The sequence below is a fragment of the Mandrillus leucophaeus genome, unplaced genomic scaffold (genome assembly GCF_000951045.1).
Source record: "Mandrillus leucophaeus isolate KB7577 unplaced genomic scaffold, Mleu.le_1.0 Scaffold719, whole genome shotgun sequence".
Lineage (NCBI taxonomy): Eukaryota > Metazoa > Chordata > Mammalia > Primates > Cercopithecidae > Mandrillus > Mandrillus leucophaeus.
The window spans coordinates 1,194,819-1,214,760 of NW_012107797.1; the positions used below are offsets into that span (position 1 = coordinate 1,194,819).

At 47.2% G+C, this 19,942-nt stretch overlaps 1 protein-coding gene across 1 annotated transcript in view; it reads right to left on the minus strand.

Annotated features, from left to right (window-relative positions):
* Positions 1 to 19,942, minus strand: part of PCSK6 (proprotein convertase subtilisin/kexin type 6) — a 165,912-nt gene that overhangs the window by 89,167 nt on the left and 56,803 nt on the right. The window contains exons 7-10 of the mRNA XM_011965268.1: positions 15,729 to 15,901; positions 10,539 to 10,751; positions 6,772 to 6,872; positions 1,677 to 1,780 (exon numbers count right to left, since the gene is read on the minus strand). Coding sequence (XP_011820658.1) covers positions 1,677 to 1,780; positions 6,772 to 6,872; positions 10,539 to 10,751; positions 15,729 to 15,901 — 591 coding nt within the window. The remainder of the gene's footprint in view (positions 1 to 1,676; positions 1,781 to 6,771; positions 6,873 to 10,538; positions 10,752 to 15,728; positions 15,902 to 19,942) is intronic.

Below are 19,942 nucleotides of genomic sequence, written 5' to 3' on the forward strand. Positions count from 1 at the left end.
GCTGAGTTCCCAGAGCGTTCCGGGAAAGCAGCATGGCACAGCACAGAGACAGGCTTGCGAACTGGCCCGGTCCAGTATTTAATTTGGCCAGGGCAGGGGATTTTCAAAGTTTAATTTAAGAGGCAAGGTCAAGAACTAGATACAATCTATTTTCCTATTTAATTAGGCCAAAATTGAAATGTAGGTCAGCTCTTGTTACAGCACACCACTACCACCAACATTCCCGCAAAACAAAGATCAACTAGGCCCAGTCAATGGCCTCCTTATTAAAAGGAATGTCCCTTGGCACTTAGGGTAACTATGCTTGACCTGTGTTTTACAGATAGTAGCATCAGACTTGGTGTCAAATTAGTTAGACCTGAGCTTCAGAAAAAGTTAAAAAAAACCAAAAATTCCTCCCTAACATAAATACTATGGCCAAATGAAATATTTTTCAGTATACCTGATAAGAAGTCAGGTAAACAGGTCAGGCACAGTGGCTCATGCCTGTAATCACAGCACTTTGGGAGGCCAAGGCAGGTGGACCATGAGGTCAGAAATTCGAAATCAGCCTGGCCAACATGGTGAAACCCCATCTCTACTAAAAATACAAAAATTATCTGGGCATGGTGGCAGGTACCTGCAATCCCAGCTACTCAGGAGGGATTACTTGAAGAAAAATTGTTTGAACACAGGAGGCAAAGGTTGCAGTGAGCCGAGATTGTGCCATTGCATTCCAGCTTGGGCGACAAGGCGAGACTCCATCTCAAAAAAAAAAAAAAAAAAGAAAAGGAAAAAAAAAGAAGTCAGGCAAACAAAGCCAGTGACACTGTCCTATAATTACCTGCTTCAAAGGCTGCAGATAGTTGGTTTAATCAAGCCCTGACCACGGGTTGATTTCATGGTACCTAGGTCTGTACCAGGCTGGGCTGAGGGTAGAGGCCCCACTGTCCTATGATTTATTTCTATAACATAGGGGCTGGCCAACAGAAGTTTTATAGTTAGAAAGTAACTTACAAAACTATCGTATTGTCCTCATTGTACAGATGAGGAAACTGAAGGCAAGTTTCAAAATCACAGAGCTACTCAGGGCTAAGGATGCAAGTTGCCCTTAGGTGGCACACAAACAAACAACATTTATTTTAATAACTATGGATTTGTTTTAATGCACATTAGAAAAAATACATAACTACATATCAAACCTATGATTAACTAGATGTAGTAGAGCTTTCTTTTAAAATACAATTCTTTATGTCGAAAAAAAAAAATAGTGAGGGCAGCAATTTTTGTTTTAAGAGATGGAGTCCTGCTGTGTTGTCCAGGCTAGACTCAGATTCCTGGGCTCAGGCAATCCTTCTGCCTCAACTTCCCTAGTAGCTGGGACTATAGGCACACATCATTGCTACTAGCTTAAAGAGAACTATGAGTAAATATTGGTATGGGTGGTGTCGGGGTGAGGCAAAAGTTATAAAGTTTAGGAGACCCTAGACTCTTGTGACCTGAGGGTTCTTCCATAATGTCAGTGTGAGCTTCCAGGATACTTTTCTTAAATAGCTGTGCATGTGTTTAAACTCTTGTGACATACAATTAATAATAACAATTAATGCTATTTGGAGATTCCTTTTAAGGAATTCATAACACCTCTTCCTATACATTCCAGGATCACCCAGTGGTCCACTAGAATGTCATTGCCGCACCTTTATGACCCGCGCCGTTCACTTTCCAGTCACTCGCTTTCAGGTGGGCCGGCCGGGATGTCTTCACTAGCAGGTGCTGGACGTCCCTCCAGGTTAACTGGCCGCTGCAATGACACAACACACCCTAGAGTCCATACAGATCAACAACAGCAGCAACACAAGCCACTCAGAGGTAGGAGGTCGGGAGCCGACCCATGTCTGAACTTGAGCAAGCCCCTCAGGCTAAGGATTGCATTCCTTGGCAAGGGTTTATTTCACCATCTCTTTGTAAACAAGTTTCCAGCAACTAAATCCCAAGGAGAAAAAAGGTTCAATGGGTGACCTAAAATTCATAAGCATTAAAAACCTAGCCTTGCTGCCAAGCTCTGCTTGAGTTTACACAGAGCCATATGGGAAATTCTGAAAATACATATAATAGTAAATGTTTATCAACTACTTGGGGCTATTCTTCACCATAATAAGCAAATACTACAGTGCCTAAGAGTACATTCAAACCATGATTGGCTGAGATTCCATCCTGTGTGGACCCACTGGCTGCAGATTATAATTCAAAATTTTAGTATATGATTCTAAATTTATAAGATATTCACTTTGGGGAAGTAGAAACATTTCATCAAAAGAATATAACATGCCACTAATGTAAGTAAATACACAGATGATTTTTAAAAAAATTCTAAGACACATGTGCTCACCCTTGCTTTTTGTGTGTGAGACAGGGTCTCGCCCTGTTACCCAGGCTGCAGTGCTGTGGTGTGATCTTGGTTTGCTGCAACCTCAACCTTCTGGGCTCAAACAATCTTCCTACCTCAGCCTCCCAAGTGGCTGGGACTACAGGTGTGCACCACCACACCTGGCTAATTTTTACATTTTTTGTAGAGACGAGGTCTTGCTATGTTGCCCAGGCTAGTCTCAAATTCGTGGGTTCAAGCAATCCTCCTGCTTTGGCTTCCCAAAGTGTTAGGATTACAGGTGTGATCCACCACACCTGACCCACCTTTTTTTTTTTTTTTTTTCCTAACACCTCTGAAATCCAGATCCATCTTATGATCTGATACCTCTTATAAGCCCCTTTGCCCACAGCAACCAGAAATGGGTTACACTGCCTGGAGGTGCTGAACTTGGTCCTGTCTATTCACAGTGTCATTTTCAGGTCTAAATAACTCTCAGCCTAAAAGAACTCTTCAATAGTTACAAAAATTCTAAGAGATATGGATGTATTGTACAATTGGCAGCACTTCTGGTTTCTGTGGTACATAAAAAGGGTGCATCTTACAACTTTATGGCATCTTGGATTCGATGAAATATAGTGTGAGAGTAGTATAAAATAAGAGCATTGTTCCTTTCTTCTAATCAGTATTAATTGCTATGGAATCTGGATATTTGAACATACAAGCTTTCTGCAAGGTTGCTTTTAAACATGGTAAAGATAACACCTACATGTGATCAGTAATAAAAGGAATGTATTTTTGCCCCATCAAACAGCTGAGTGAAAAGAAAGATGTATGGGCTCATGGTTCCAGCCGCAATTTGACAGATAAATACTTATAGATCTTTTATTCCTTTTTTAGTCGATTAAATGGATGCCTATCTAGGACTTTCCACTCAATCAGAAAATTAACCAAGAATAAATGAGCATCTCTCGAGTCCAAGGCTCTCAACTCCCTAATATCACAAACACATACTCTTTCTTTCCAGACCATCTTCCCAGGGCTCATCAGGATGGAGGTGACCAGAAGCACAAGCCCCAGGCTTGTCTTTGGTGCGTGTTTACTAGGAATGCACGCCATGCCACATGTGCTGCCTCAGGGAATATGACCCTAGGAACATGGACAAAGTAAAATCGGGGGAGCTGCTGCAGCTGAGGGGGACTGGGGACACAGAAGAGAGAGTGCTGAAGTGCCCAGCTGCCTCGCCCTCCCCGATGGAGCCTGCTCGGATGTCACAGGTATCTCTCCAGTGGCCCAGTCTGTGTATGGGTGTGTGAAGATGTACAAAACACAAAATTTACCATTTCAACCATTTGTAAATGTACAGCTCAGTAGCACTAAGTACATTCACATTGCTCTGCTACCGCCACATCCATCTCCAGAACTTCTCACCACCCCCAAATTGAAACTCTGTCCCATGGGACACTCAGTCCCCATTGCTCCCCTTCTCCAGCCCCTGACAGCCACCATGCTACTTTCTGTCTCTATGAGTTTGATGGCTCCAGGTCCTCATGTAAGTGGAACCACACAGGATTTGTCTTATTTCCCTTAGCACAATGTCGTTGAGGGACCTTATCATAATCTGTATCAGAATCTCCTTCCTTTCAAGGCTGAATGATATTCCATGGTGTGTACAGAGCACACTTCACTTATCTCGTCCTCCATCATGGACACTTGGGTTGCTCCCACCTTTCAGCTGTTGTGAACCATGCTGCCATGAACATGGCTGTGCCAATATCTACCCAAGTCCCGGCTTTCAATTCTGGATATACACTCACAAGTGAGATTGCTGGATCGTCTGGGGAGTCTGTTTAATTTTTTTAAGGAAGTGCTATACTGTTTTCTATGGCGGCTGCTCTGTACACTTCCACCCTTTGCCCCCTCTTTGCCTGTTTTCCTACGAGAAGCTCACCCATGGCATTAAGTCTTGGGGTACACTCCTTCCCTGGGCTCACACTCTCCAGGCTCCAGCTCTGGCCTCCCCTGATTTCTCCAATGTGTTCTTGCTGCTCCTGGCTGGTCACTGGCTTCCTTGCTGTCTCTCCCCATCCATGTCTGGTGGCCCAGTCTCCAGGCCTTTCCCTGCCAGGCACACCTGTTCTCCTCCTGCATCCACTGGCCTTCCTGCAGCCCACACGCCAACCTCACTGTTAGGGGAGGATTCTGAGGCCTCAAGTAGCCCATGGCCACACACCCTGGTGGAGAGGTCACAGGTGCAGGCTTTGGAGTTTAGACAGTGCTGACATGGCCACACCCCATGCTGCCCGTGCAACCTGGCAAGTTACTGCTGTGTGTCAGCACAGCCTACTCAAAGACGGCTATAGCAAGTCCTCCTGGAAATCTTGAATTTAGGTACCGGGAAGCATGACCTTTGGAGTGGAGGACAGAATGGGTCCAGGGAGTGAGAAAATTTGGAACCATTTTCTTATGAAAAAATCTATTCTATTTTTGACTCTAGTAATAAAATCACAAATATAACTGCACGGAAAATATGTCTAAGAGATGATGTTGAAAATGTTTTTTGATGAAGAAGGGATGTTTGAAAAGTACCAAGACTGTCCCAAAACCATTGGACCCCCTTTGCAGAATTCCAACACGTGTGGGTCTTCCTTCATTCTGGCTGCACGCTGTCTGGGGGCCCTCCCTAGACTCTCAGGGAGCATCTCCACCCAGAACCATCTGGCTTTGCCCCAGTTCCTTCCACAGCAGTAGTGAACAGAGACAGAAGGCAGTCCTGAGACCAACCAGAACAGGCGAGAGCCATCCCAAGCTGCAGATCTGCTCAACACAGGCTTTCAAATCCCCAGACATCAACTGTTCCTTCCCTGACCAATCCTGTAGGTGTAAAATGCTTTAGATTGACATTGTTCCAAATGACATTTGCCTGATTCGCCACCTGTATGTTTCAGAGGAGGAGCTAAAATGATGAGGAAGATGACCGTCTGAGCTTTCATGTGCCCACTGACCAAGTTTAAGGGGACAACATGTCCCGAAGCAGGGTTTGTTTTCTATTTAGCTCTTTGCATGTTTCCAATAAGGAATGGAGGAAAATACAGTGCAAGGAAGGGTAGAGTATGCGAATTTGAGTTTCCACACAAACAACTAATTACTTAGAATTTTTAAAAAGAGCCTCAGGACACAGAAGCTAACATTTTGGCCTGGAAATTAAAAATATCAAACTGTTTCTTCGTTAAATTGGTAGCATTTGAGTGTTATGCTCAGTTTGTCTTGTGCAAATCCACATGCAAACATACGTAATTACAAGCATTTAGGCATCCCAACATTCTTTTTGAGTTATTTAAAAACTCATCTACAACAGATGGCTACTGCAGAGGGCTAGTTTGTTCTCTGCCAGTTGTGATGACTAAAGTACAATTTGGTTTTGACCCTACGATTGCATGTGCAGTTAACTTGCTTTTCTGTCTGAACCAACGACACATACACAACTCAAGAGTTTTTCTTGATTGTCAATTTACAAGTGAAAGTTCCTAAAAAGAAGCTAAAGCAACCTAAAGTGTGATCTTGGTGTGAGGTGCAGAATCAGAGGCAGGCCTTGGGCTCTGCCCCCGTGTCCTACAAAAGCTAGGAGACTTGGGCTTTAAGGAAGAAACCACTTCACGCCCATCAGGATGGCCTAAAAGAAGGAAGGAAATTTTGATACGTACTACAAATGGGTGAACCTTAAAGACATTATGTTAAGTGAAATAAGCCAGGCACCAAAGGACAAATCCTGTGTGATTCCACTTACATGAGGCACCTAAAGTAGTCAAATTCATAGAGACAGAAAGTAGAATGGTGGTTGCCAGAGGCTAAGGTGGGGGTCAATGGGGAGTGTTATAGGCTGAACTATGTCCGCTCCAAAATTTATTCATTGAAGTCTTAGATCCCAGTACCTCAGAATATGATTATATTTGGAGATAAAGCCTTTAAAAAGGTAATTAACATAAAATGAGATTATTAGGGTGGGCCCTAATCCAATATGACCAGTGTCCTTATAAAAAGATGACACAGCAGAAGGGGAGAAGTCAGCTTTCTGCAAGTCAAGAAGACACCAACCCTGCTGACACCTTGATCCAGGAATTCCAGGCTCCAGAACTTTGAGAAACTAAATTTCTATTGTTTGAGCTGCCCAGTCCGTGGGACTCTGTTACGGCAGCCTGAGCTGACTAACCTGGGCAGCTGTAGGTAGGGCTGCAGGCATAGGGTTTCAGCCTGGGAAGAAGACACAGCTCTGGGGGAGGGATGGTGGAACAGGGCGCACAACTCAGCAAATGTGCTTAATGCCACAGAGCTGTCCACTTCAACATGGTGAAAATGGCAAATGTTATATGTATTTTACCACAATATGAACTTTTTCTTTTTTAAAAAAAAGGAAAGTGGGAACTTACTTTGCTTCTAGAGCCAAGGCGATGATGCCAGCCACCATGGGGGCAGAGACTGAGGTCCCGGTGTGGCCATCGGTACAGCGCTGACGCAGATCGGTGGTGACCTAGGGAGAGACAAGCACAGTGAGGCGGTGATGGCAGACAGGCTAATTCACTCTCTGGAGAAGGCAAGGCTACTTCAGGTGCCACTAACTGGCAAGCGTGACCCTGGGTCCCAGGAACAAATAAGGTGTTAGGCAAATGCATCTCTCAGCAACCACAGGTTTCCACAACATCTGGTGCTCCCTGCTAAATCACTTTGCAGGAAGACAGATAGGGACAAGGAGGCCAGCTGGAAGCACAGACCATAAGCTTTGATAATAATAGATCAGCTGGTTCCCTCTCTACTGCAGAAGCTCATGTGGAAAAAATGGTAAAACAACATGAAACCAAGAAGCACCCCACAAGTCCTCCTCCCTGGGTCTGCTGGACTTTGTGCCCTGTCACCAACACCCAAGAATACCCATGGCAAGACCATCAGAGTCCACACTAGTGACCCCTAAGTCACCCCCTGACTTCAGAGCAGCTAGAGGTACCCAGGTGGCTGAGAGAGTTTCTGCCTTTAGCCAGCAGGTCATAAGTAGGGTCCTCCACCAGGATGTCCTTCTGAAGAAGCAGATCAACCTGGCGTGTTCTTGACCTCCCAAGGCCGGCTGCGCAGGGCAACAAGGCAGGCACTGCTAGCTGGAGGCTCTGCCTGCCCTCCTCGGAGGCACTGGTCCAGGCTGGGTGTGGGATGGAGTCTGGACCTCACTACCGCTCGGGCTGACGTGTATCTCCCTTTGGACTGAAATGGGAAGCAGGTGCTGGGGGTTCAGCCTGTGTGGGTTCAGCTGTGCTAGGTGGGATTGTGGCCCCCATCATCTTTGTCCCCTGGTGTTAATCCGATGAGCTTTGCAGATGGAGTTAAGGTTGGTAGCCAGCCAGCCTTAAAGCAGGAAGATGATCCTGGATTCTCTGAGTAGACCTGGTGCCACCACAGGCCCCTTCACCTTGGAAGAGGAAGGCAGCAAGGCTGTCAGAGAGAGGAAGCATTAGGACTAGACCCACTGCTGCTGGCATTGAAGAGGGAGTTGAGGAGCAAGCCAAAGAATGTGGGTGGCCTCTAGAGGCTGAGAATGGGCCCCAGCTGACAGCCAACAAGGAAATGGGAAATTCAGTCCCAGAACCACAGGGACCTGAGTTTTGCCAACGCTGCCAACAGCCCAAGTGGGCAAGGAAACAGACTCTCCCTGGAGCCTCCAGAAGGAACCACAGCCCTGCCAGCACCTTGGCCTCGGCCTCGCAAGACTCAAAGCAGAGACTCGGTTGAAACTCCTGGACTTCTGGCCTACAGGACCATGAGATATCAATTTGTGCTGTTTTAAGCTGCTAAGTTTGTGATCATTTGTTACGGCAGGAATAGGAAAGTCACACCCACCCACCACAGGGCTCCAGTAGCCAATTTGCCTAAACTTTGAGAATCAGTTTCACAGTGAGAGCAATGCAGATCCTCTTCCAAACTCAGCACCTCCCTTACACACGTTTTAGCTGGGCCAACAACTGTCTAGGGAAGGGGGGGTCTGGCCTGTGTCACACACACAGGAAGATTCGACAGGAATGCCAACAGAGACTAGCTTCCTCCTTGCTTGTTTCAGTGGGGCCAGGATACCTCAACATGGTGAGGGCAGCTGAGGGCATGGGAAAAGGGACAAGAATGCCCCCTCTCTGAGCCCAGCATCTTCATATGCAAATGGACACCACGATATAGATTTCAGGGGTTCTCGGCAGATCACAGCTGGGCACCTGAACATTCTTGTGCTTGGTAAATGGTGGCCAGGAGGAGAAACTAGGGTGGCTGGGCAGGAGGCCATGCTCCCAAGAGCATGTGAGGCTCACAGCTGGTTCTCCAGCTTCAGAGAAGGTGGTCTTGGGGAGTGAACAGAGGGGCCTACCCTGGAAGTGATGGCTGAACCAAGGTGGACAGCCCCTCCTGAGTCCTAGTGCTATGCCTGGGATACAGCTCCTGTTCAGTGAATGAACATACCCTCCTGTTCTGGTGAGAGATGCTTTCTTTAGGTTTTACTCCTCTATAAAGAGTCATGTCTCACCATGGGACCTCCCTCGCTCCAGGTGGTCACCTGTTCACATTTCCCAGACTCAGAGGGACAGAGAATGCAGGGGGACAGGGTTGTGATTGCCATTAAAGTCCTGCTGAATGCTGGGACTGTGATACGTCGACTGTCCTGAGCAGCACTCGTCTCCCTGGAGTATGTCTAAGAGGACTCAGAGCAAAACCTGGGCTCTGGTAGAGCTGAAAATAACACTGTTCATACTGTCAGAGCAGACTTCCCGGGCAGCGACCAAGACAAAGTATGTTTTCCCTTTTACCCCTCTCCAAACTATGCCCTTCTTACCCACATACTATTGCTCATGGAAGAGAATTTAAAAAGAAAGAAAGAAAGAAAATCAAAGCATTTTATAGCCAAGGCATATGCACATGCATGGCATATGAACATACATGCTGACGTGATTCGTGCTGCAAATAAAGCTGCAAGTCCTGCTTCCAGGGTTGACAGACACCATCCTGCCTGCACACAGTCCATGTTATAAACTGTCCCATAACTTAGCGAATTCGAACTTGCATCCATTCGGCCAACAAGACTATGTTGGGTTTTGGCACAAGTGTCTGTCTAATAAGACCCCAGCAAGTCTGGGCTCAAATGAGCTGGATTTCTATGTAAACAGGACACCATTCAGCATCTCAGCTGCCTGTCCCAGGGGTGCGTACTCGGGCAGAAAAGGAACATAACAAATTAATACCTTAGTTAACCAGCCCAAGTCGCTACCAGGCTGGTGACGGAACGATGGCAGCTGACCTTTCGCCGGTACGGAGCAAAGCACAGAACAGGAAGCCTGTATGCTCCCACAGAAAAGTGTAAAAATAAATTTGCGAATAACTTCTAAAGATGTGGTTGAGCAGCCAGAGAAATGAAAAGATGCTAGTGAGCTTTAAAATTTAACCATGTCTGGCCAGCTCCATGGTCTCATTTTCAAAATGTCTACAAGTCAACTTAATGACTGTGCATTTCAATTCTGCATTAATTTGAACTGGAAACCCTCCCTTCCTCCTTTTTTTTTTTTTTTTTTAAGTAGGAAAGTATGTAGGGAAAGAAAAAGCATAAATTCTACTGGAGTACTAAAACAGTTACCTTTTAAAAGATAAATCATGCTTATGTTCACTTAAGTGAGTGGAACAGACAGAAACCACTGCTCGACTTAAAAGTGTCCAGGAAAAGTATTTCTGTAGCAACAGAATGCCTAGAAAAACTCTTGGATTTCTAGAATGTCTCAGTATAAAACCAAGTCTTTCTCTTACTCTATTGTACATGCTGGAACTGGATGGGTTCATTGGATTCCAAGAGATGTGACCACAGAATTTCAGAGTTAAAACAAGACATCATGAGAAGGAACCTCATTCTTAAATAATATTTTTAGATCTCTAAAACCAGAGAGGGGTTTAACTGCTATTTCTGTGCAAAGATTAGAAAGCCAGTGTCCGAGGAAGGTTGCCAAGGGACTGGGGTTTACCTCGAGGCTCAAATTGTTTGCCGATGGGTGAGGCTGGGACCCTGGGATCCAGAATAATCTGGCCTCAATCTAACCCATATTTCTGAGAAAGGGAGAAGAAACTCATTCCCAGAGGGCTGAAGCACACACTGTAAGCACTCCAACTTGCCAGGAGAACTTACGATTTTTCGCTCATAAAAGGCTCCGCTGCTGTAGGTGGTCGCCAGGGTGGAGGCACACTCTTCCAGGTACCAGGGCTTGTAGCCATTCTCGGTGGCGCTGCTGACGGAGATGGTGTAGATGCTGTTGGTGTAGCCATCACACGAGCAGTAGTCTCCCTCTCTCCCACCGTTCCCAGATGCCCAGACGAAAATGGAGCCCAGGCCCTGCCGGCCCTAGAGGGAACAAGAGGAACAAGGCTTAGCCCCGCAGCCAGAACCTCGTGGGGTAGGTCTCACCCCCGACCTAGAGTCCCATCTCCCAAATGTTCCTTCAAAGGGGATAAGAAGGGTGCGTTCAGACCATCTGGATGCTGCTGAGAGCATGGTTTTGGGGGCTGTTTCGATTTTAATGGTGTGCTTTTGCCTGTGGCAGCAGCCCTAAAATTGCAGAATCACACGCTCATAAGGGGGAAAGCGGCCAGAAAGACTCCTCTGTTCCTCACAGGAAAATCCAGGGTCCCAACACAAGCTGCTCGATTCCACAGCCATGCCTATCATTTCCATTATAATGGCCTAGGATCAAAGAGACCTAGCAGTGCTGCAAATAACACTGAGATTACAGATGATGGTGGAATTTATAACTTTAATTTTTCTGGGTTGAAAGAGCTGGTCTGGTGGGGAAAAGAATGATTTTTCTGGAAAACATACTTGAAGAAGTATCCTTCTTGCATAGTGAGAGGGATAGGACCATGAACTCTGGGTGAAGACAGAATAGGTGAAAAAGGTTACGTCCAGGAAGCTGGTAGCAGCTTGTGGGTGTCCTGTCAGAGCTCCCTGTGGTCTCTGCTGTGGGTAAGTATCAGGGTGGTCTGAGTCACATCACTAGCCAAGTCCAGAGCCTCAGAGCCTCATTTGTGTGTAGGTTTTCTTTCCTTTTTTTTTTTTTTTTGAGACAGGGGTCTTACCCAGGCTGGTCTGGAACTCCTGGGCTCAGGCGATCCTCCTGCCTCAGCCTTCAGGGTAGCTGTGCGTACAGAAGTGTGCCGCCATGCCCAGCTGTGCACCGGTGTACATTGTTAAGAACGTACACACAAAAGCAAGTGTTTGAAAGACAGCAGCTGTCAGGGCAGATTCCTGAAGCTCTGCTCTATCCCATACCCACAGGATGGATGATTTCTGACCACACTGAGAATCACTCCAGCCACAAATACCAGCTAAAGATTAGCAAGTGGAAGACTGAACTGACCGATATAGTCCAGATGGCTGGATGGGCTGGTGGTACACAGCTGGCCCGAGAGCAGGGCCAGCGTCCACTTCCACGGGAAACTGGAGCCACTAGCTGGCTACCACATCTTTACTGAGGACCCTCCTTCCCAAACAAATGCAGGAAATTTATACTTATGCTCAACAATTGGCCAATTTAAAGATAACTTACACCCCAATTCTGCAATCCCCATAGAGCCAAATTGAAGTCTGCTGCTGACCAAACATGTCACACTCACTTTTGGAGCACAATGACTGGACCTGCCTGCTCTGTACACTCACGCCACGGAGGTTTGTAAACCAAGGAGACTCCAGCTCCAACTTGAGGCTCCCAAGAAAGCCCACAGGAAAGTTCTTGAAGCCCACGCAGCCCCGCAGCTTAAGGCTGCCTTGTCCACTCTGCTTTCTGCATCCGCAAGGTGAACCTTGTCTGGGTGGCCAAGAGCTCAACAGAAAGGTCACTCCCAGAAAAGCTAACCTTCTGAGAAGAAGGCACAAATTGCTCAGGAAGGTGGTGTGTGTGTGTGCATGTGATTACCTGCAGGAAGAGATTCAGCTGAAGCCGGTTTAAAGCAACTACAATGCAAATCAAAAGGTATTTAACCCATCAGAGCCTCTCCTTATTCCAGGTGAGAATTAGTCCTAGACACTGCCACTCCTAACTCCCCACCCCACTTGAAATGACTCATAAAATGTCCTTTTGCAAGGTGGAGCATGCAACCTTACTGCTCCAGGAGCAGAGAGAATGGCCAAAAACAGCGCTCCCCAAACTTGAATGTGTACACCCTGGAGTCACCTGGGAACCCTGTTACAATGCAGACTTGCACCCCAAAGTCCAGGGTGGGCCTGAGAGTGTGCATCCCTAATGACGTCCCAGAGGATATCAGTGCTGCTGGCTCTGGACCCGACTTTGAATACCAAGAGCCTGAAATGCTCAAGGTTTGCATTTATAGAATGCACCATGCATTTATTATGAGACCAACCCACCCTCATAGGTGTCAACGTATCAACAACCTTTCCCCTCCTTAAAACGGTTTCCGGGAAGGAGACATGGAAATGAGGTGAGGAAACAGTCAGATCTGAGGAGTGTAGAGATGTTTTAACTGTCTCTGAAGACTTTATTTTCACTTCCCAGATCTTCCAGTGGCTTCATGGAAGCCATGGGACAGAAGCTGTAGGGGACATTTCAACCCTAGCCGTGAACTTGCACTTCTTTTCAGTAAACTCACAACTTCAACCCAATCAAATCATATTTCAGAGTCTTCCCTGGGGAGGGAGAGCTCACTTCATGAGCTCAGAAGCACTGCTACTGAGGGCTAGCAAACACCGGCTACCTGGAGGCGGCCAGTGTCTTTAGCCACAGCAATGTCTAATCGCCCTTCTGAATAACCAGGTGTGAGAGGAGTAAGGCTTCCTAAGGACCAACATTAAACAGATCTTTATGCCAAGTTACAGCTTCTACAGTCTCCCACCACCAGACCACATCATCTACCAAAGATAAAGTCGGATTTTACAGAAGATTGTAGGTGACAAATAGGGCCACAAGGGGGAAAAACAGATGGGGGAATGTGGTTTGGTTTGAGATCATCAAATTTCTAGGAGGATTTTCAGTGACAGATTGAGACAGGTGCAATTTAAGTTTCTCTGTATGACATATTTTACTTCCAAATGACGAAAAAAAAATCAAATGACCTCAGTATTTCACGAAACTGTGACAAGAATGAGGGGAAACCACATGATCCTCTCTGCAACCTTCCCACTCCCCTGACAGCTGGATGAAACCAACACTGCTCAGAACTCAGAATGCAAAGATCCCTCTCTGCAGCTCCAACCTCCCCAAGCCTCGCACAGGCTCAGTGAACCAGACAGCCCAAACGATCACTGTCAAACAACCAGGACCCCTCCTGGAGAGAGGGTGCCTCATCCTAGGAGCTCAATCTTTGGAAATCATCCCATAGAAATGACAGACGCTCCGCAGTAACCCCATCCAAAGCAATATGTTCTATGCAGGAAATGCCATCTCCAGCTTACCCACCCTCTCCGAAGCTTAAATTTAGCTTAATTTTTAGGATGTCTCGTTTGTCATCAAGACGGAGATCCAAGCGATCCAGTGAGTTGGGGCTGGGAGCCAAGTAATGGAAGGGTGATTTATGTATTTGGCAGTACTTGGTGGATAGCAGCTGACTTGGTCATACCTGAGTCTGCCAGCACTCACTCGGCCCAGCCTCGGGCCTGGCTTGAGGGCTCAGCAGGCTGATTGAAGCTGCCTTGGTGTTTTCTTGGAGGAATGGAGACAAAGGAAGCTGTCCAGTGTCACAAGGATGCACACTAGGTCCCGTGCTGTGTGTGTGCATGTGTGTGTCTACACTGCCCCTCTTCCTTAATTTTCCTTCTCACATTGAGTGTCTGGGTGAGTACTAAACTTGGAGGGACATGGGGGTAGATACCCCATATTTGGACATTGGTTTCTCAGGCATTCAAGCCCTGAGTGGTTGGGGGGTGGGGACAGTAGAGGAGGAAGCTTCTGTCTCACACTTGCAGAATGACACCAAGTCCTTCAGAGGAGGTGCAGGTGGGTGCAGCTGGCAGGAGGTAGAAGATGCAGTGTAGGCCTGATGCCCGGGAAAGGTAAGAAGTGGAAGAAACTCCAGGGTTTCAGCAGGGCAGCAGGGCAGCAAGGCAGCAGGCCTAGGGGGGTCTTCTAAGAGAAAAATGCTCATCCCCATAAGAGGAAAGTAATAGATAGTGACCAAACTCAATGCACCCAGGAAAGCAATCAAATGATATTACTTAGAGAAAGGAAATCATGAACACAGTTTAAAAACAGATTCCTCCTCTGTGGGACAGGACTCGGGGGTGGGCACAGAGAGACAGAGAAAGACTGTTTGCAATATAATCTCTTCCTATTATCTGACTGACTTATTAGCTGTTTATGAGCCACTGTGTAATCACTATGCGTGGGTTACAATACGATGAGAACTTTAAAAATATTTTAAATGATATAAATTTAATGGACTTGACTCCTGCCACTACCTCCCCATTCTCCCATCCCCCACAGGAGAAGTCAGAGAAGCCTGGACTTCCTGCTGGAACTCCCTGTGCCCACTCCATACAACAGTCACTGACCACACATTGAACTTTGGGCTGGGGCCTGTTCAGCCACCCAGGGCCTCCTGGAAGCTGACCACAGCTCTGTCTGCCTGCTCCAAGAAGCTGTCCTCACCCAGAAATCTGCCTTGCCACCCTGCTTGTAAGAACTGGCTCATCTGCAGCCACCCCCTCCCTCTTCCTCAGCCTTCCTGACACACAAGGATCCGGAACCAAAGACCACAGAGTGGCTGGCGGGTGGCCTCGTAGGAGCCTGCCAGCCTCCCCTTGGCCCATCAGCAGAGAAGCATCTTTGCTCTGCCTAGCCCCTTGTGAGGTTCTCCTGGAGAAGTTCGAATTGGGCTGGGCTGTGTGCTGGTAGGGGACACCCTGACCACTGCTTCCTGCTGCAGTGCGGCCTGGGTGAGTACATACTCCGCGATGAATGCAGAAAGTTCCACGGCTGGGTGTTTCTAAGGGCAGGTGGGCCGAGGCCCCTGCATAGTCCAAGTAACAGGCCGGGGAGCTGCCTTGGACCCCTGTCACCCACCTGTGTACCCCCTTCAGCCAGGGATAGGTAAACTCCAAGGCAGAGAGGGTTGTGCTAGCAGTGACCACCTGGTTGTCACTGGAACAGCTGTTCTGGAACAAGGCAAAAACACTTCTGCTCTCGTTGGTAAAGAGCCACTTCTCAGACTCCCCAAGTGACTCCTCCACACTGGCCCTGGCACCTGGCACAGCAGAGTCTTCCCAGTCTGGTTTCAGGGCTGTGGCCAGTGTCACTCTGGTATTTAATTGTTAAAAATGTTTATTGTCACCCTTGTCCCAGAGTGCTCCCTTGTAGCCCTGGGTTACTCACACCTTTTTAATGCCATACTCGAAAGCCTGCTTAGCCAGTCGGCCGGGCCCGTCCACCGTCTTCCCATCGTCGTCCGGCCCCCAGCTGGCACTGTAAATGTCGATGTAGTTGGGTCTGATGCCCAGCGACTTTGCCTCGACCACATCTGTGACGTCGCCATCCAGCATGCGGATGCCTGAAAGCACAGAGGAGGCTCAATGTCGGCACCCAGCGCTCCGGGCACACAGCGACCGGAACTCGGGCCCAGGAAACTCAGACAAGGACACTGTATCACAGAGTCCCTCCCCAGCAGGCGCTGTTCCCTGTCATTTTGCAAAACTGGCTCCTCTTCTCCATGCTGGCTGATGTGAAAGAATTAAAATGACAACTCAGGCCAGGGCAACAAAAGAAACCAAGCTACTTCCCAAAGAGAGAGTTTAGTTTCCCTCAGTGCTATGATGTCCTGCTGGTATCTAACAATGCATATTTCTGTTTCTTATTTTAAAAAACAAGAACTATTATAATAATAATAATTATTACTTTGAGAAAGAGTCTCACTCAGTCACCCAGGCTGGAGGGCAGTGGTGCAATCTTGGCTCAAAGCAACCTCCACCTCCCGGGTTCAAGTGATTCTCCTGCCTCAGCCTCCCGAGTAGCTGGGACTACAGGCACACACCACCATGCCCGGCTAACTTTTTTATTTTTAATAGAGACAGGATTTGGCCATGTTGGCCAGGCTGGTCTCGAAAAGTCCCACGACCTCAAGTGATCCACCTGCCTCAAACTCCCAAAGTGCTGGGATTACAGGTGTGAGACACCAACCACTGCCAGCTAAAACGCACATTTCTATAACGGAATTCCAGAGCCTTTTCAACTCTCCCAGCTGTTGAGAGTTCACATCTGTTTCTCTTTCCTTTATAATTCTACTCTGACGTACAACTTACGATGTACCAAATAATGAGGTTTCAACCTGGAAGACAGAGGCCTCCACTCTAGGTTATAATGGAAGGGACTGGGGTCTTGGACTTCGCTGGCCAGCTCATCTCCATTTGGGTTTGGGATCTATGTTCCCTGGAGGGGTCTTTAGAGGTGGGGAGTCCAGCTTCCTCAAGAGCACCCCAAAAAGAGAGGGGTGAGGGGCTCCCACAAGTCCCCCCCAATGCCTGCCATGCCAGCCAGGGGCCTCCCTTCTTGCCTCATACTTCGCATCTGCCTTTATCACTGGTTGCCCTCTGCAGCCAGAAAGTCGCCCAAACAACAGTGCCTCCCCCAGAGAAGGCATCTGAGAAAGGCCTGGCATGAAACGGGGAAGCAGAGGGGTAATGACGGCCATGGGCACACTCTTCCTGGATTCTAGTAGATACAGAAAGTTGACTTCTCTGGGGCTCCGGGAATCTTGCCACCCGAACCTGGGTCAGCTCTCTTCACAGCCACTTGACACCCACAGCTCCCCGCTTAGAGGCCCCTGGGAGCCCCTTACCCACGGGGCCCAGCTCTGTGTGTGTGATGACCATGCCTTCATCAAGACAAATTCTAAATCTTAGAGCTATTTAAGACGCAATGGAAAAGAGGACTTCTTCTGATTATAAGAATAGTATATGCTCTTGCCCAAACTTTGGGAAATAGAGAAATAAGCAAAAATATTTTGGCTATTTTCTTTTCTTTTTTTGTTTTAGAGATGGGGTCTCATTCTGCCACCCAGGCTGGAATGCAGTGACACAGATCATAGCTCACCGCAGCCTCGAACACCTAGGCTCAAGCAATCATCCCACCTCAGCCTCCCAAGCAGCTAGGACCACAGGTACACACCACTGCACCTGGCTGGTTATTTTCTTCCAGTCTTTTTCTTTGCCTCTAGCATACACCTTCTTTCCAAATCCTTTTTTTCCCCTACTGAGCTTTATACAGAGCATTCCCCTGTGCCATTAAAGACTCTTCCAAGGCTTAGTGGCTGCAGCTCCCTGCCACCATGCACACACCGCTGGCCCAGGCAGCCTTCCTTCTGAGGTTCACCTTCTGAAGTAGGGGTTCCCCACCTCACCCACACTAGTCTGCGCCTGTTTGTTCTATGTCCCAGAATCTACATCAACACGTAGTGCATACTCAAAAGCAGAAACTTTAAATATGATTGACTTAAAAAAACAAAATAGTGACTTTTCCCTGAGGTTAAAAGAGGTGGTGTAGGACTCATGCAGAAGAGCCACAGGAAGGAGACCCTGGAGGTAACACCCTCCCTGGGCACTCAGGGACAAACATTTTATGTGAGTGGAATCCTACTGTCCCATCCACTTAAATGATAATCACGGGTAAGCTCTTTTGATGGAAATTGATGGGCAGAGATCCCTAACACATATATTTCAAAGGTTCTCGTCCTATAATCTTTCACCCAGTAGCACATGGATTATAAACAAATAACTAAATGTACTTCTTGACTTGCCAGGGTAAGAAACTTCCAACCTAAAAGGAATTTGAAGATGATTTCACTGCAGTAAATTCTTCCATTCCATCCATTCATTCTACCCAGTTTTGAAGGTTCAGGTTTCCCTAAGGTTTTCCCCTTAACATATACCCTGAATTTTCCCAGGCATGAATCAAGACAGAGAATACAAGAGTCACCACAGACAGTTCTTGGGAGGCCAGGTAGGGTAGCTGGTAGTGGGAAAGGGAGGACAACTCTAGGGCTCAGCACGTTGACCTTAACACTTCGGTGGGACACCAAGCTTAATGGAAACTTCTGCTCCAAAAGGCTGAAATTGTATTCAAAATCAATGTCAGAGAAATTTATACCAGAGAAATAGCAAGGTTGAGGCATAGGAGACATCAGAAGTTCAACAGTGCTAGAGCCATTTGACAGTGTCAGCCAAGTGGGCATGGGCAGTGATTGAGGATGGGGCTGAAGTCATGGGAAGAGCCATGTTTTTGTAGCTTGAAGGCCTTAACAAAGAGCAGCAGGAATAAATTTAACTTCCGTGTTATCTATCTTCTCTTCTGGCTCCACCTATTTCCCTTCCTCTCTTTCCTACCTCAGCGACCTGGCTGCAGCACGGCCCGGGGAAGCCACTAGTGTCCAGGCACTGAGATAGCACAGGGCAAGTGGACTTAGATGCCTTGACGCCTGCTCCCAAGCGGAGGCCCACAGAGTGGAGCTGTCACCCACAGTGTGCCTCGGAGCCTGCAGGAGGGAGACAGGGCATGCCACGAGTGAAGACCTTGCCTTCACCAACAACTGTGACCAGGTAGTGACTTTGAAGTTCTCCCATCTCGCTAGGCCTTAGTCTTCTGCATACTGCAATGATGATAGTTATCATATATAGAGGGATGTCAAACAAATGACATCGGATGATCCGTGTAAAGGGTCTGGCACACAGTAAGCATTCAACGTGTGTGTTTGCTGCTAGTTTGACCCCACCGAGCCTCAGTTTTCCCATCTGTAAAAATGGAAGTAGTAACAATAACTGTTGGTTTTTCTTTTTGTTTTGTAAAAACATATGACTTGATAAGCACAAAAGATTGTATGTCACACACATGTTAGTTATAAAGCCTAATAAAAAAGTGGATACCCATGAACCCTCCACCCCTGACGCAAGAACAGGAACGTGACCCACTGGGGCCCTCTACTCCTGTGTCCTCCCTGTCACCCCCCGCTTCTCAGAGAAAAATGATCAGAATTTTTGGGTTATTCATGCCATTGCCTGTTTTTTTTTTTTTTTTTTGAGATGACGTCTCACTCTGTTGCCCAGGCTGGAGGGCAGTGGCGCCATTTTGGCTCACTGCAACCTCTGCCTCCCAGGTTCAAGTGATTCTCCCCACCTCAGCCAACCAAGTAGCTGGGATTACAGGCGCCCACCACCACATGTGGCTAAGTTTTGTGTTTTTTAGCAGAAACAGGGTTTCACCATGTTGGCCAGGCTGGTCTTGAACTCCTGACCTCAGGTTATCTGCCCACCTCACATGCCATTGCTTTTTAAATACTACTAGTTTAATACAATTATATATATGCTTAAGTGATATATTGTTTAATTTTGTTTGTACTGAGAATTAATCCTTTGTTGGTAATACAGGTTATAAAAATCTTCTCCCAGTGTATGCTTGATCTTCTCACTGTGTTTATGGTATCTCTTGATAAACAGAGGTTCTTAATTTTAATAGAGCAAGAGCTCACCTCCCTGTGAAGATCAAAGGAGTCATAACAGGGGCCAACCTTCTCCGGGTTTGTTGGCATCTATTGTAAGGTTCC